Source organism: Nelumbo lutea, chromosome 4, assembly GCF_056320005.1.
Source record: "Nelumbo lutea isolate HS-2025 chromosome 4, American lotus-T2T, whole genome shotgun sequence".
Taxonomy (NCBI): domain Eukaryota; kingdom Viridiplantae; phylum Streptophyta; class Magnoliopsida; order Proteales; family Nelumbonaceae; genus Nelumbo; species Nelumbo lutea.
In genome coordinates, this window is record NC_142687.1 from 55,481,804 (window position 1) to 55,495,038 (window position 13,235).

The following is a 13,235-nucleotide window of genomic DNA, read 5'->3' on the forward strand; positions in this document are numbered from 1 at the left end:
CCAAGTAATCTATACCATAAGTCTGAGTGAACCCTTTTGTAACTAGCCGAGCTTTGTACCTCTCAATGGAACCATCCGCATTATGCTTCACAGTAAATACCCACCTGCATCCAACTGGTTTCTTTCCTTTGGACAAGTCAACTAGCTCCCATGTATTATTTTTCAACAGGGCATCCATTTCAACTTGCATTGCACCTCTCCACTCCGGGACTGATAGGGCTTCTTGCACTGTTCTCGGAATAGGGACATTAGCAACAGAGGTGAGATAGGACCTGTAGGAGGGAGATAGGCGATCATAGGACAAAAAATGGGAGATGCAGTGGGCTGTAGATGTAGTGCAATGCCGTTTTCCTTTACGGAGGGCAATGGGAAGGTCAAGGTCATCTGCAGAGGGTGAGGTAGCAACAATGGAAGGAGTCTCTGTGGGCCCTGGGACTATAATATTTGGACTTGGAGCCGCAAAAGAGATTGTAGTTGGCTGGGACTGCTGATGACCAGGATCAATCTGCCTGCATCGCCTGTGATAGACTCTCAACTCCCGATCCCTTTGACCACCCTCGCTACTACAGCCCTCATCATTATCGCCCTCATCATCAACTGGAATAGGTAAGGGAACAGCTCCAAAGGTATTAACCCTGTCCTCACTGCACTCCCCCTCCCCCTGAAGAAAAAGACCCAAATCTCCACGCTCACTACTCTCCCCCTGAGGAGAGACCCGAGAATAGTAGGGTGTCTCCTCAAAGAAAGTGACATCCATGGATACAAACTTCTTCCCTGAGACGGGATCATAACAACAATAACCCTTTTGAGTTTGTGCATAACCAAGAAAGATGCATTTGGAGGCCTTGGGTTGAAACTTGGAGTGATTAGGACCAAGAAGCTGAACAAAACAGGTACAACCAAATGGCTTGAGGGGAATAGTGAACAACTCCTCATTGGGGTATAGAAGGGAAAAAGGAGGTTTCATATCAAGAACCCGAGAAGGAATCCGATTAATAAGATATACCGCCGTAAGGATAGCATCACCCCAGAAGCGAATAGGGACGTTGGAGGTAAACATAATACTTCTAGCCACCTCCAAGATGTGCCTATTCTTCCTCTTTGCAACCCCATTCTGCTGAGGTGTATGAGGACACGTGCTCTGGTGGATAACCCCATGATTAAGGAGGTACGATGCCAATGGCTTAGCAAAGTATTCCTTTGCATTATCAGATCTAAGCACTTCTATCCTGGCATCAAATTGTGTTAGGATCATTTGGTGGAAGTTTTGGGTCAGGACAGGCACCTCATCTCATGATCGCATAAGATAAACCTATGAAAACCGGGTGTGGTCATCAACAAATAGCAAAAAATACCTGTACCCCCCCATAGAAGGAATGTGATATGGCCCCCAAACATCAGTATGCACAATATCAAAAGAACCATTACTCCTTTTATTACTCAATGAATAAGAGTTTCTACAATGTTTAGCCAACTCACAACTTTCACACTTCAACTGAGATGACTCAACAGACTCAAACAAAGTAGGAAACGGACTCTTCAAGGACCGAAAAGATAAATGACCCAACCGGTTATGCCACAACATAACCGGACTCACAACTTGAGAAACAAGTAACTTCTTATCCACTGACTCTTCCCGAGCAGAACTCTCCCCGAGCAGATAGATCTCATTTGTCTCACAGCCAGTCCCAATCACCTTCTTCGTCTCCATGTCCTGAAAAACACATCGGTCAGGAAAGAAAGTTACTGAACAGTTCAAATGTTTGGTAATGCTACTGACGGAAAGGAGGTTAGTATCCAGTTTAGGAACATGCAAGACAGAGGACAAGGATATAGTATCTGACAGTTTGATGTCACCCTTGCCAGAAATAGGGACAAGAGAGCCATCAGCTATAGATACTTTATCCCTACCAGAAGATAAGTGATAAGTAGTAAACAAAGAGGGCAAGCTAGTCATATGGTCAGATGCACCTGAATCTATTACCCAACACGGTTCAGTAGTACCTGGAGCGGAGGCATGGTAGGCTGAGGCTCGAGTACCTGAGTGTGCAAAGGCCGATGTAGCCGGAGCTGATGATGACTGCGGTAACTGAGCTGAACTGCCAACTTCCTTCTCCAATTGTATTAGATCTGCCCAAACTGCAGCTAAGGTCTCTAATGGTGTGCCTCTTGTGCCAGATGAGGATGCTGAATCAGTAGTCGTAGCCACATGAGCTTTACTCCTTTTATTTCTCAACTTTGCCGGGACCAAATGTGGATGCAGCTTCCAACATGTTTCTTTTGTGTGTTTAGGTTTCTTGCAATGCTCACACACCACATCCCTTTTATCTTCCTTCTTTCTGTCCCTCTCTGAATCACCCTCTGTTTTGGGTTTGACAGCTACCAAGGCAGGTGTAAACGGCTAAGGTTGCATCATGACTTTCCTCCTGGTCTCTTCACTATGCACTAAGGAGTATGCCTGAGAGAGGGTCACACTATCTCTGGTCAAGATCCGCTGCCTCACAATATCATATTCTAAATTCAGTCCTGCCAGAAACTCGAACACTCTGTTTGTCTCAATGTGCTTTCTATGTATCTGAGCATCTTTGGGACTCTCCCACTCAAGAGTCTCTAAGTGATCAATCTCATGCCATAGGGACTGCAAGTTAGAGAAATAGATCGACACCGGTTTCTCTCCTTGTTTAAGGGCATTCACCTCACATTTCAACTCATATGCTCTGGCAACATTAAGGGGTCAGGAGTAAGTCTCTTTCATCACATTCCATATCTCCTTGGTTGTCTTTGCCCATAAGTAATTTCGGTCGATATGGGGCTGCATTGAATTATAGAGCCATGTCATAACCAAGTAGTTTTCTTGGACCCACTTGGTATACATAGGGTCTCCCTTGGAAGGTTCTGCCACATCTCCTAAGAGATACCCTACTTTGCCCCTTCCCCCAATAGCCATCATGGCTGATTGGGCCCATTCCAAATAGTTTGATCCATCAAACTTTACGGTTGTAATCTGAAAACCTGTCTCAGAACCACCACCATAACTGTTGTTCCCAAAACTGCCTTCTGCCTGATTCTTAAACTCCATTTCAGTCAAGAACCAGAAGTATCAAAGATTATGGTTACTACAGTCAAAACCAGCACTAGAACTCCCAACAATAGTCACAGAATCAGTAGAGAACCAATCTGTACTCACGATAGATGTGCATGAAATATATATAAGACTGATCTGAAATCAATAACCACACATAACAGCAACAGTCCGAACTGTTTTCACCCCCTCAAAAGTGTTCGAAACCCCAAAAGAAGACTGAAACACAGTTTGAAGAGCAATCTGATATGTTGAAGCCAATTTGAGGTTTTAATCAGTCCTAAGAGCCGTACGGATAAGGTTTATAGTAGGGTTAATATGAAACCCTAAAACTGATCAATGTTGAGGAGAATTCTAGGGTTTGCCGCAGGAATATGATCACAAGTTTCGGCCTAATACTAGGGTTTGTCGTAGGGATAAGACAAAACCCTAGAGAAACCCTAGAGAATAGAGAGATAAAACCCTAGAGTAGTTCGGCCACCCTTACTGGATAGGTCCAACCTATATTTTCTGATGTTACTTCTCTCAGAAAGTAAAAAACTTACAGTAGAATGCAGTTCGCTGCCTACCAAGGTTACCCGAACCCTAGCCTTCTCTGATTCTTTCTGATCACCAACTTGCTACAACTGTGACACTTCTTCAAACAGCTGCTAATCCTCTGGAGATCTCCAAGAACCAGTCAACGAACTCTGCTTTCTCAGCTTCCAGCCTTAGATGGTTCTCATGTGGTCGGCTGGACTAGACTCACATGAGAGAACTTGGCTCTGATACCAACTAGAAGTTCAGGACTGTTATCAGTCTTGAACCCTAATGAATCTCAGGATCGAAGATAAGAAGGAAGAAAGAGGAGAGAAGAGGAAGAGGGAGGAGTAGTAGAAAACAAGGGTCGAAAGGAGGAGCAGAAGCTTGATGTTCTGCTGCCGCCACTTTAATTAATATTTATAGGTTATGCTCATTACATGGAAAGGACAGATCTGCCCTTAGTCTTTACATAACAAATAGAGTAAAACAAAGACTGAAATAAATAACAACTGAAACAACTAAATGACCAATAGCTAACCCTAGGCAGACTAGAACATCTTCTACCCTACGAACACAGTGGGACCATAGCTGTGGGGCCCACATCAGTGTTCTCTACAACTACTTCCATCAAAATTCAACTTAGTGAAACCATTAGTTGGTGGAGACCAAGGACTGATCACAGTTTTGAGGGGTGCTGAATTATCCACCTCCTTCCAATTTCTAATAAAAGCGTCTCTATATATATCCTGAAATAGTTCTGGAGACTTCACCCAATGTACCACACTACCACTCTAATAGTGATGACTTCAATGATAGCATCTCTGCTTCTTTCCTTTTTCAGAAAAAATCCTTAGGTTCCTTTCTTCCCAACTAGCACCAAAGAAAACCCAGATGGCACACTCACCCTCCCAGAAACCCCCTTTTTTTGATTGATAACAAAAATTTTGTTAATATAAAGACAGAATATACAAATTTACCAAGTAAAAAAGTGAATCATTATGTACAATCCTCCCCAAAACTTTTACATCCAGTCCCCCCTGACACCTATCCCCAAAATAATTCATTTCTATTTACTCCTTGCCTTGCTAAGCTATCAGCAATTCCATTAAATGATCTAGGAACACACTGGAATCCTAACAATTAGGAGTATCATCATAAGAACAATATATCTGCCACATTGTTTTAAAAGCTAGACACCACAAGGCACCTATTTGGAGTCATGGTTTTACAAAGCACCTATTTGGTATCTTCATTGTTTTAGAAATGAGCTATACCATTTTGGAGTTATGATTCTAACAGGGCAGTTATTTGGCATTAGCCTGTATTACTTGATATACGGCTTCCTACATAGCTACATTTTCCCCTACTGTCCGAAGCTATTCAAATCAATAATTCAATCTCGACCTGCATTAAAATTAATATGCTGACCTTTTTTTCAAGATGTTGGTTGTTGTTTGACAGCTGCAGTGCTTTTATGTTATTTTCGCATGCATGTATTTGTCCTATAAAAATCTCATTGTTAGATTTCAAATTTCTATGAACTATTCGGTGCTAATATTTCATATAGTTTGACAACTCATTTATAGTATATCATTACTTTAGTAGGTAGTATTGATTGTTCTACTTTACACTTTTGTATTTTTTATTTATTCAAAAAATTCAGGACTACAAGATTCACCGAGATGAAATACACACAAAGCTGGTACAGATAATGAGAGAAAGGTTAATGGTACATATTCGTGGGTTGCCACAAATTGTTGAGAGCTGGAATAGACCAGATGACAGTGATTTACAGCCTAGTAACTTTGCTCGATCCCTTACCAAGGTGTGTTGCTTTTCAATATCCTTAGATATTTTATTAATGATGCTTCTTGTTACTGATTTGTATCAAAGGGCAAGCATTGCATTTAGATGCTTTAGTAGTGAACCATTACTCGTTTCTTATTTTTCCTTTCTTTTTCATTTTAATATATTGTTTTGATTGTAACCACTAATTTGGGCATCATGCTGCAATATGTTATCAATTTTTGTATATTTATTTCTGTAGTTAGGAAAATCCTATGTTTTTTGTAGCTTGAATATTATGCCATAGCCCTAGAGGCCTTGTATAATTGGCACCCCTAGTGACATCTGTATGTTGTCATAGAACTTAAACAATTATGCAACTTGGTTCTGTAGTATAAGTCTTTTGTATAGCTATATAAACCTCATATCCTGTAAAGTTTTGCTTTGAGGGAAGCACTTCCTCCTTCATACAATATCAGTTTCTTTTCAAAAGAAATAGTACCAGTTTACAGAGATTGGTTACAACTGCCAACTACCTTACTACCACTCTCTGCCTTCATGTGCTAAGCTGATTCTTATAAAGTTACTTCCCCCTAAAATCATATCGAGAGTAGGAAAACCTCATATGCATTTATGTACTCTCTTATTTTAAAACTCCCATCTGCCTTCATGTGCTGTTGCACATAAATGCAACAGAAAATGTTTTTGAAACCTAGCTTAGTATACCAGATACACATCTGATTTCTCTGCTATCAAGTAAAAGCTTATTGTAGAAAGGAACTGCACAAAGAAGGAACAGAAAGTTTAACTGGAGGACAAGGAGCAAGGGAGAGAGGACAAGAGGGTAAAGAGGAGAGATTCATAAAAAAGGAGGGAGGGATGGGGAATCTTCTAGTGATGACTTGGTGGTAGACTTTTTTGGAAAGCTTGGTTGTAAATTGAAGGACCAAATGAATTAGAAGCCTCTCTAAAAACTAAGGAGGATCCTAAAGTGAGGAAAGGAAATTGAGTGAAGTGGAAAGATGATAAAGGGGAAAGGAGAAAGGGGAATAGATAAATCATTAGCAGAACGGTCCTAAGAATTAGGTTAAATGAAGTTGCTGAGTTGGAATGTAAAAGGGTTGAGAAGCACCAAAAAGAGAGAATTAATCAAAGAAGTGACCAGGATGTTGAAACCAGATGTGGTATTGTTGCAGGAATCCAAAAGACCAGAATTTGATAGAAGATGGGCAAGGAATCTTTGGAAGGCTAGGGGAATAAAATGGGCAATGACACTCATGGGGTTCCTCTGGGGTATAGTGACTGTGGAACAGTGAGGTGAAGTGGGGTTGGAAAAATTGGTAGGTAAATTTTCAATAATAAATTTACTTGGCCCAATGTCCATTCGAACCCGATTTGTTCCAGATTAGATAGGGTTTTGTTCACATTGGATTGGGAGGAGCATTGTGGAGGCTTGTGATCTAGGACTCTCCCAAGGGTCACGTCTGTAAGAAGGAATTAAGGAATGCAAGGCCATCACCATTTAGATTTGAAAATATGTGATTGTGTTATCCAAGGTTAATTAAGAGGGGTGAAAGATTGGTGGGAGGCTACAAACAAGGATGCTGGAAAGGAATGAAATTTCATAAGAAGAATCTAAAAGGAAAAAAAAAAAGTTTGGAATGAGATGGATTTGGGGAAGCTAGAAACAAGGACGCAAAATGTGATTCCAAAAATTGAGGAGTTAGACCTGAAAGAAGAAAGGGGTATTCTTGAGGAAGGAGATAAAGAACAAAGATGGACCTTGAGAAAACAACTGGAGGACTTATTGTACGAGGAAGGGATAAGTTGGAGGCAAAAATTAGGGTGCAAGTGGTTAAAGGAGGGGGATAAAAACACGAGGTTTTTTTTGTATTGTGGCAAATGGAAGGGGGAAAACTTTCATCTCCAAATTAGTAATTAAGGGTCTAGTATTACCCAACAAGATGGTATTGTTGAGGGTTTTGTAGATCATTTTAAATCTTTGGTTTAAAAGGCCACTGAATGGTGGGGTTTAGGTAGACGGATTAGAGTGGCCAAGATTAGAGTCAGGGCTTAGTGTTTGGTTGGAGAGGAAATTTGAACTAGAGGAAATAAAAGAAGCGGTGTTCTCAATGGACAAAGCAAAAGCTCCTGGACTGAATGGATTCACAATGGCTTTTTACCAGGATTGATGGGACATTCTAAAAGAGGGTATTCTTTGGTCTTTGATGAGTTTAATAGAAGGGGAATAATTAATCTAGGGCTGAACTCCACTTCTATAGCCTTGACCCCAAAGAAAGTTGATGCCTCCCACCCAAGAGATTTTGACCGATCAGCCTAGTGAATAGCCTATATAAGGTTATAGCTAAGGTGTTTTCCTTGAGGATAAGGCAAGTACTCCCCACAATCATTGCACCTCACCAAGGGGCCTTCGTCTAAGGGAGGCAAATAGTGGATCAAATCTTAATAGAAAATCAATGTGTGGAGGATATGAAGAGGACATGGAGAAAAGGAGTGGTGTGCAAACTTGATCTATAGAAAGCCAATGATTTGGTGGACTAGTCTTTTTGAGTTGGGCCCATGCTCTTAACTCGAAGTCTAGTTTTGACAAATGGAGAGATTGGCCCAATAGTTTGAAGATTTTCAAAGGAAGACGCTCCAAATTCAATCCCTTTAAGTGCAAGAAGCAAGTAAGAAAATCTTTGTCTCGTCAAATTAGAAAGAAAGAAACTTGGGTTTGGCTGGTGGCCAAATTTGATAGCGACAAGAAGATCAACGATTTGAAGGGTGAAGTAACACAAGATGGATGCAAGGGGTGTCAATCTGTTGGCTATCATGAGAACAAGGATGAGCCAGGGGCATAGGGCGATAGGAGCTTGAAGAGGGAGAAGGTGGAGCTCTGTCAGTAGGTGGGTAAAGTTTTTTATTTTGTGTCTTTTGTTGTTGAAGCTATTCCTATTGGGTTGCAAAAGGGGAGGGTCAAATACGTCTAAGCAGGGTGATGTGAGGATTGAGCTAGAGGAGGAGGGAAAGGAAGATAAGGAAGCAGATCCGGGGGAAGGAATAGAGGTAAGTGACAAGGGAATGGGGGGATAAAAAAGGGGGGATAGTAGGTGAGAAACTTGGTGGGGGTGAAGTCATTAGTAAGGAGGCAGTTTGCTCTAAGGAGGAGATTGAAAAAGAAAGGAAGGATGGATTTTCTAAAGGAGGTGAGAAATACTCATATTTTGAAGTCACAGTTGGAAAGCTTGGAATTGATTTAGGCTGAAGAAGAAAAACAGAGAGTAAGGAAGGTGTGGTTGTTATTTCAAAGACAGTTAAGATAGTGAGAGACTCGTAAGTCTCATATTGTTCATGTATTGGAACAAAAACCAAACGTTTGAAGAAGGTGCAAGGAAAAGAATTTCATGATTCAGTTTGGGAGATGGTGTAGATGTTGGTTTCTCATTGGGATGGTTTAGAAAGGCAGCTTGGGTCAAATGATAAGCAGAAGGAGGGACCCAAGACTTAGAGAGGAACTCTAAGAAGTATCTATCAGCTTGCGAGGACAAGGAATGAAGAGTGAAGATTGAGGATTTGGCGGATAGGAGCAAGGTTTAAAATGTCGATGTCGATGGAAATGTTGCTTTCCAAAATATAGGACATATGTCGGAAATGTCAAGGGGAAATATTGTAAAAATTAGAGACATTGTGGAAATATTATGAAATATGTGGAAATATGCAATGATATTTTGTAAAATGATAAAAGAAGCATTAATACATATTTCTAGACTATTATCTTATTCCCAACCATTATATAAAGCTAAGAAACTAAGATCAATAACAAATTAGTGAATGATGATTTACTGAACTATTATGCATTTTGATGATTTTACAAGGTTATCCGATATTTTCTTTTCTTATTTTTAATTTTGATTTATTATAAATTCTAATGTATTTATTTCACACTAGTAAATAGAAATACATTTATTCTGATTTTTTTAATTATTAAAGTTATAATACATTATGTTTTATTATAAATTTAATAAACTGATTCTCCTTTGTGTAGTATTAAGATTATGATAAATTCTGATTTCTTATAAAACTTAGTGAATTTATTATGATTTTTACTACTAAATTTATAATAAATTATGATTTAGTATAAAATTTAATAAATTTATTCTGATTTTTTCTACTAAATTTAGAATATGATTTATTATAAAATTTAATAAACATTTTCTGATTTTAATAAATATTTTAAAATACTAACTAGTTAATATTTTATTACTTGTAAAATATTTTATGTTTTATATTATAAAGTAATTAATTTATTCTTTTGTTTTTATTTTTTTGTTAATTCTTTTTATAAATATTTTATTTGAAATATTAAATAGAAATTATTAATGTTATAATGTATATTAACATAATATATTAATATACTATATTATTAATGTACATTAGTCGAGATCCTATCGACATAATAGGAAAAACTGTTTTTTTTTTTTTTGTTATTTGGACCGATTTGGTCGACATTTCCGAAATATAGGAAATGTTGACCGAAATAATGTAATTTTTATATTACCATCCATTTTCATGTCGGTGAGCCTCAACATCAACATATGTCGGGTGACATTAGCAAAATGTTGCAACATTTGAAACCATGGATAGGAGTGTTAAAAATGGCAGGAGCTTAGGATTATTCTTTTGGGGTGGAGAGGATTTTGCTAGAAGAGCCTTTGAAGTATTTGGAAGAAGTAAAAAGGGAGGTTGAAGAATTCTGTATAAGGGGAAGGAGGTGAGGCATGGAATGAGGAGGGTGATGGGAATGAAGAACTATACAAAGGAGATGATTAAGGAAGATATAATTCTGGAAGGCTGCATTATTTTCTGCTTTGTGTATGGCTATTGGATGTTGCTTGTTATTTTTGTATGTTTTGGTGTCACCTTAATGCCTTGTTTCAGCTATACTCTGCTTTCCTTTTTCTTTAATAAATTTTATTGTTATTCTTCAAAAAGAATGGTTAACTTTGAGTTTGGAGAAAAATGATGTAAATGGGTAATGGGCTATGTTAGGAATGTTCAATATTCAATTTTAATAAATGGAATAGTGGTGGACTTTTTCCTGGCCTTGAGAGGTATTAGGCAAGGGGACCCCCTCGCTACCTTTTTGTTCACCTTAGTAGCAGATATCCTGGGAAGGTTGATATCTAGAGCAGACTCAAGGAATCTAATAAGAGTTCGGAGAATTTGCAAATGATAAAATTCTTTTTTGTGAAGGCGATTTGAGGTGGATTAGGATTCTGAAACTTGCCATACAATTGTTAGAGCAGATGTCCAATCTGAAGGTGTAACCTTGAGAAAAGTTCTGTTGTGTGAATTAATATGGAGGGGGAGAAAAGGAAGTATGCTTCTATTTTGGGTTGTATGGTTTCACCTTGGCCCCTAAAGTACTTGGGATTACCTTTAATAGATAACCCTAGAAAAGAAAATTTCTGGACTTCAGTGATAGAGAGATTCGAGAAGAAACTTGCATTGTGGAAGAAAAACTACCTTTGGAAATGCTCAAAAAAGAAACTTGGCGTTGCTGGGGAAATGATTGTGGAGATTACCTGTAGAGGAAAAGTTGTGGGTCAAAATGGTGGTAAGCATCGACGGGCTCACGGATAATGGATGGGATACTAGAATTCAAGCTAGGTCCACCAAATCTTCCCCTTGGAAATCCATTAAAGCTATTCTTCCTTTGTTCTTGCATCAAATCAGGTATGATATAAATTCTAGTAATCAAATTAAATTTTGGGAACAGGATTGGGTTGGGGACTCTTCTTTGAGGGATCAATTTCCTTCTTTGCTTGCCATGTCAAACTACAAGAATGAACCTATAAACAACTTTTTGGTGCCTTCTAACTCAAATTTTGGCTTTGGTTGGGATTTAGGTTTCAAAAGGGCTTTTAGGAATCTGGACTCTGTTTCCCTCTGGGTTGTTTACCTGTGCTTCCTTTTTCAAGTCCTTAACTCATCTGGAAGATATTGAGGGCTTGTCTTTTCCTATTAAAGAGGTTTGGGGAACACCTGCCCCAACAAGGGTTTTGAGCTTTTGTTGGGAGGCCTTCGTGGAAAGAATCAACACGTGATTTGCTTCAAAGAAAAAGACCTAATAGCTGTTTGTCCCCTAACTGGTGTATTCTTTCCAAGGCAAATGGTGAGAATTGCTACCACTAATTAATCTCGTGCAATTTTGTGAAAGGGATTTGGGAATGGTTCTTGTCTTTGTTTGGGTGCAGGTGGACTCCACCACTGAATGTGCAAAGCCTGTTTGCCACTACTTTCTTCAGCTGGCCAAAGAAGAGGTGCAAAATAATGTGGAGATGTGTAAGGGCTGCTATCAGTTGGAGTATATGGGAGGAAAGGAATTCAAGAATCCTCTCAGAAAAGGAGAGAAGCGATTGTTTCAAGATTTCACAATGGAAGATTTTTTAAACCAGAGAACAATTGCCAACTCTGGCCAGGATAAGGAGACATCAACTATGTCTTGGACCCCTCCCCCAATTGGCTTTTACAAGCTGGATTTTGATGGTAGCAGTATTGGTTATCCAGGGCCCTCAGGCATTGGGGTGATTAGGGATGAGGAAGGCAAAGTAATAGACCTTTTCTGAGGGCCAATTGTTGTCGGTGACTCTGTTAGGGCTGAGATTATGGCAGTCTTGGAAGGGGTACAACAGAATGGGTTGTAGATTTATAGCAACAAAAAGAAAAAATTCAAGTGGCCGGCACAGGGCATTGAGATTAAAATTGAGTGGGCCGAAAGAAGTGCCAACTCCTTTGCTGATGGATTGGCAAAACAGGGGATGAATAGGGCAGGTCTGTTTTGGGCTCATATGTAATTGCCATGGTTTGATTTCTGTTTCTCTTGGTGGGGAGTTAAGAAAGATTAGCTCTCCCCGCTTGTATCTTTTTCTTAATTTTAATGAAATCTGTTTGTTATTGATTAAAAAAAAAAAAGTTCTGTCTAATTTTTTTACTTGATTAGTTGAATCTGATTGGCTATTTGATTTTTTATTCATCTCCAGGAAGTTGGCTACCTTCAACGTGTCTTATCTCGAACTTTACATGAATTAGATGTTAAAGCTATTTTCAGGTGAGTCATTGTGTTGTTAAATATTCAACAAGATATACTGTGGTTTGCAATTCCACCTTCTCCTTCACTTATTTACATTGATTATTCATTGAACCTTGTTAGAAGCCCATCTACTTGCACCAATTTGTAATAAATGTTTCTATGCCCCACCTCTTTCATGTAGGGTGTACATTGTAAGGGGAAGGCTTCTTTAATGCATTTCAGGGGTTTTAATTTCCTTGTATGGCATTGTACTTCATCATGTACACATGCATGTTGTTTTCCAAGTTGGCATGAATATCATGTTATGTTGACATGGAAAAATTCTGACACCATGGATACATTTGTCCCATACAATTTTTTAAGCCACTTTGTCAGAAACCTCATATCCATGTTGTTGTAATGTAGTGAGAATCATCTTGCAAGTGAAATGACATGCTGGTCATCAGAGTGGACTGTAAACTGATTGGCAAAGTTCATGCAGTTTTCCAAGTTATGGATATCATATTATGATAACATGGAAAATTCTGACACCTGGAAACACTTGTCCCATATAATCTTTTAAAGTCACTTTGATTAAGGACCAGTATAAAAGCTTTGACCTTTACTTGCTAGTGGGCATTACTGTTTAATGAAGAAGAAGAACACTGAGATGCTAATATTATCATGCTTCTGATTTTGGTGTTTATTCAGTAAGCGACAACCTTATCCAGACAGTTGAGGGTCTTCTAAGTTCTAACTTCTAACCTGTTC

At 38.9% G+C, this 13,235-nt stretch overlaps 1 protein-coding gene across 1 annotated transcript in view; it reads left to right on the forward strand.

The window, feature by feature from the left end:
* VPS54 overlaps positions 1 to 13,235 on the forward strand; it is an 88,042-nt gene that overhangs the window by 57,048 nt on the left and 17,759 nt on the right. Inside the window, exons 15-16 of the mRNA XM_088984770.1 lie at positions 5,268 to 5,429; positions 12,436 to 12,503. Of these exons, the coding sequence (XP_088840896.1) occupies positions 5,268 to 5,429; positions 12,436 to 12,503 (230 nt within the window). The remainder of the gene's footprint in view (positions 1 to 5,267; positions 5,430 to 12,435; positions 12,504 to 13,235) is intronic.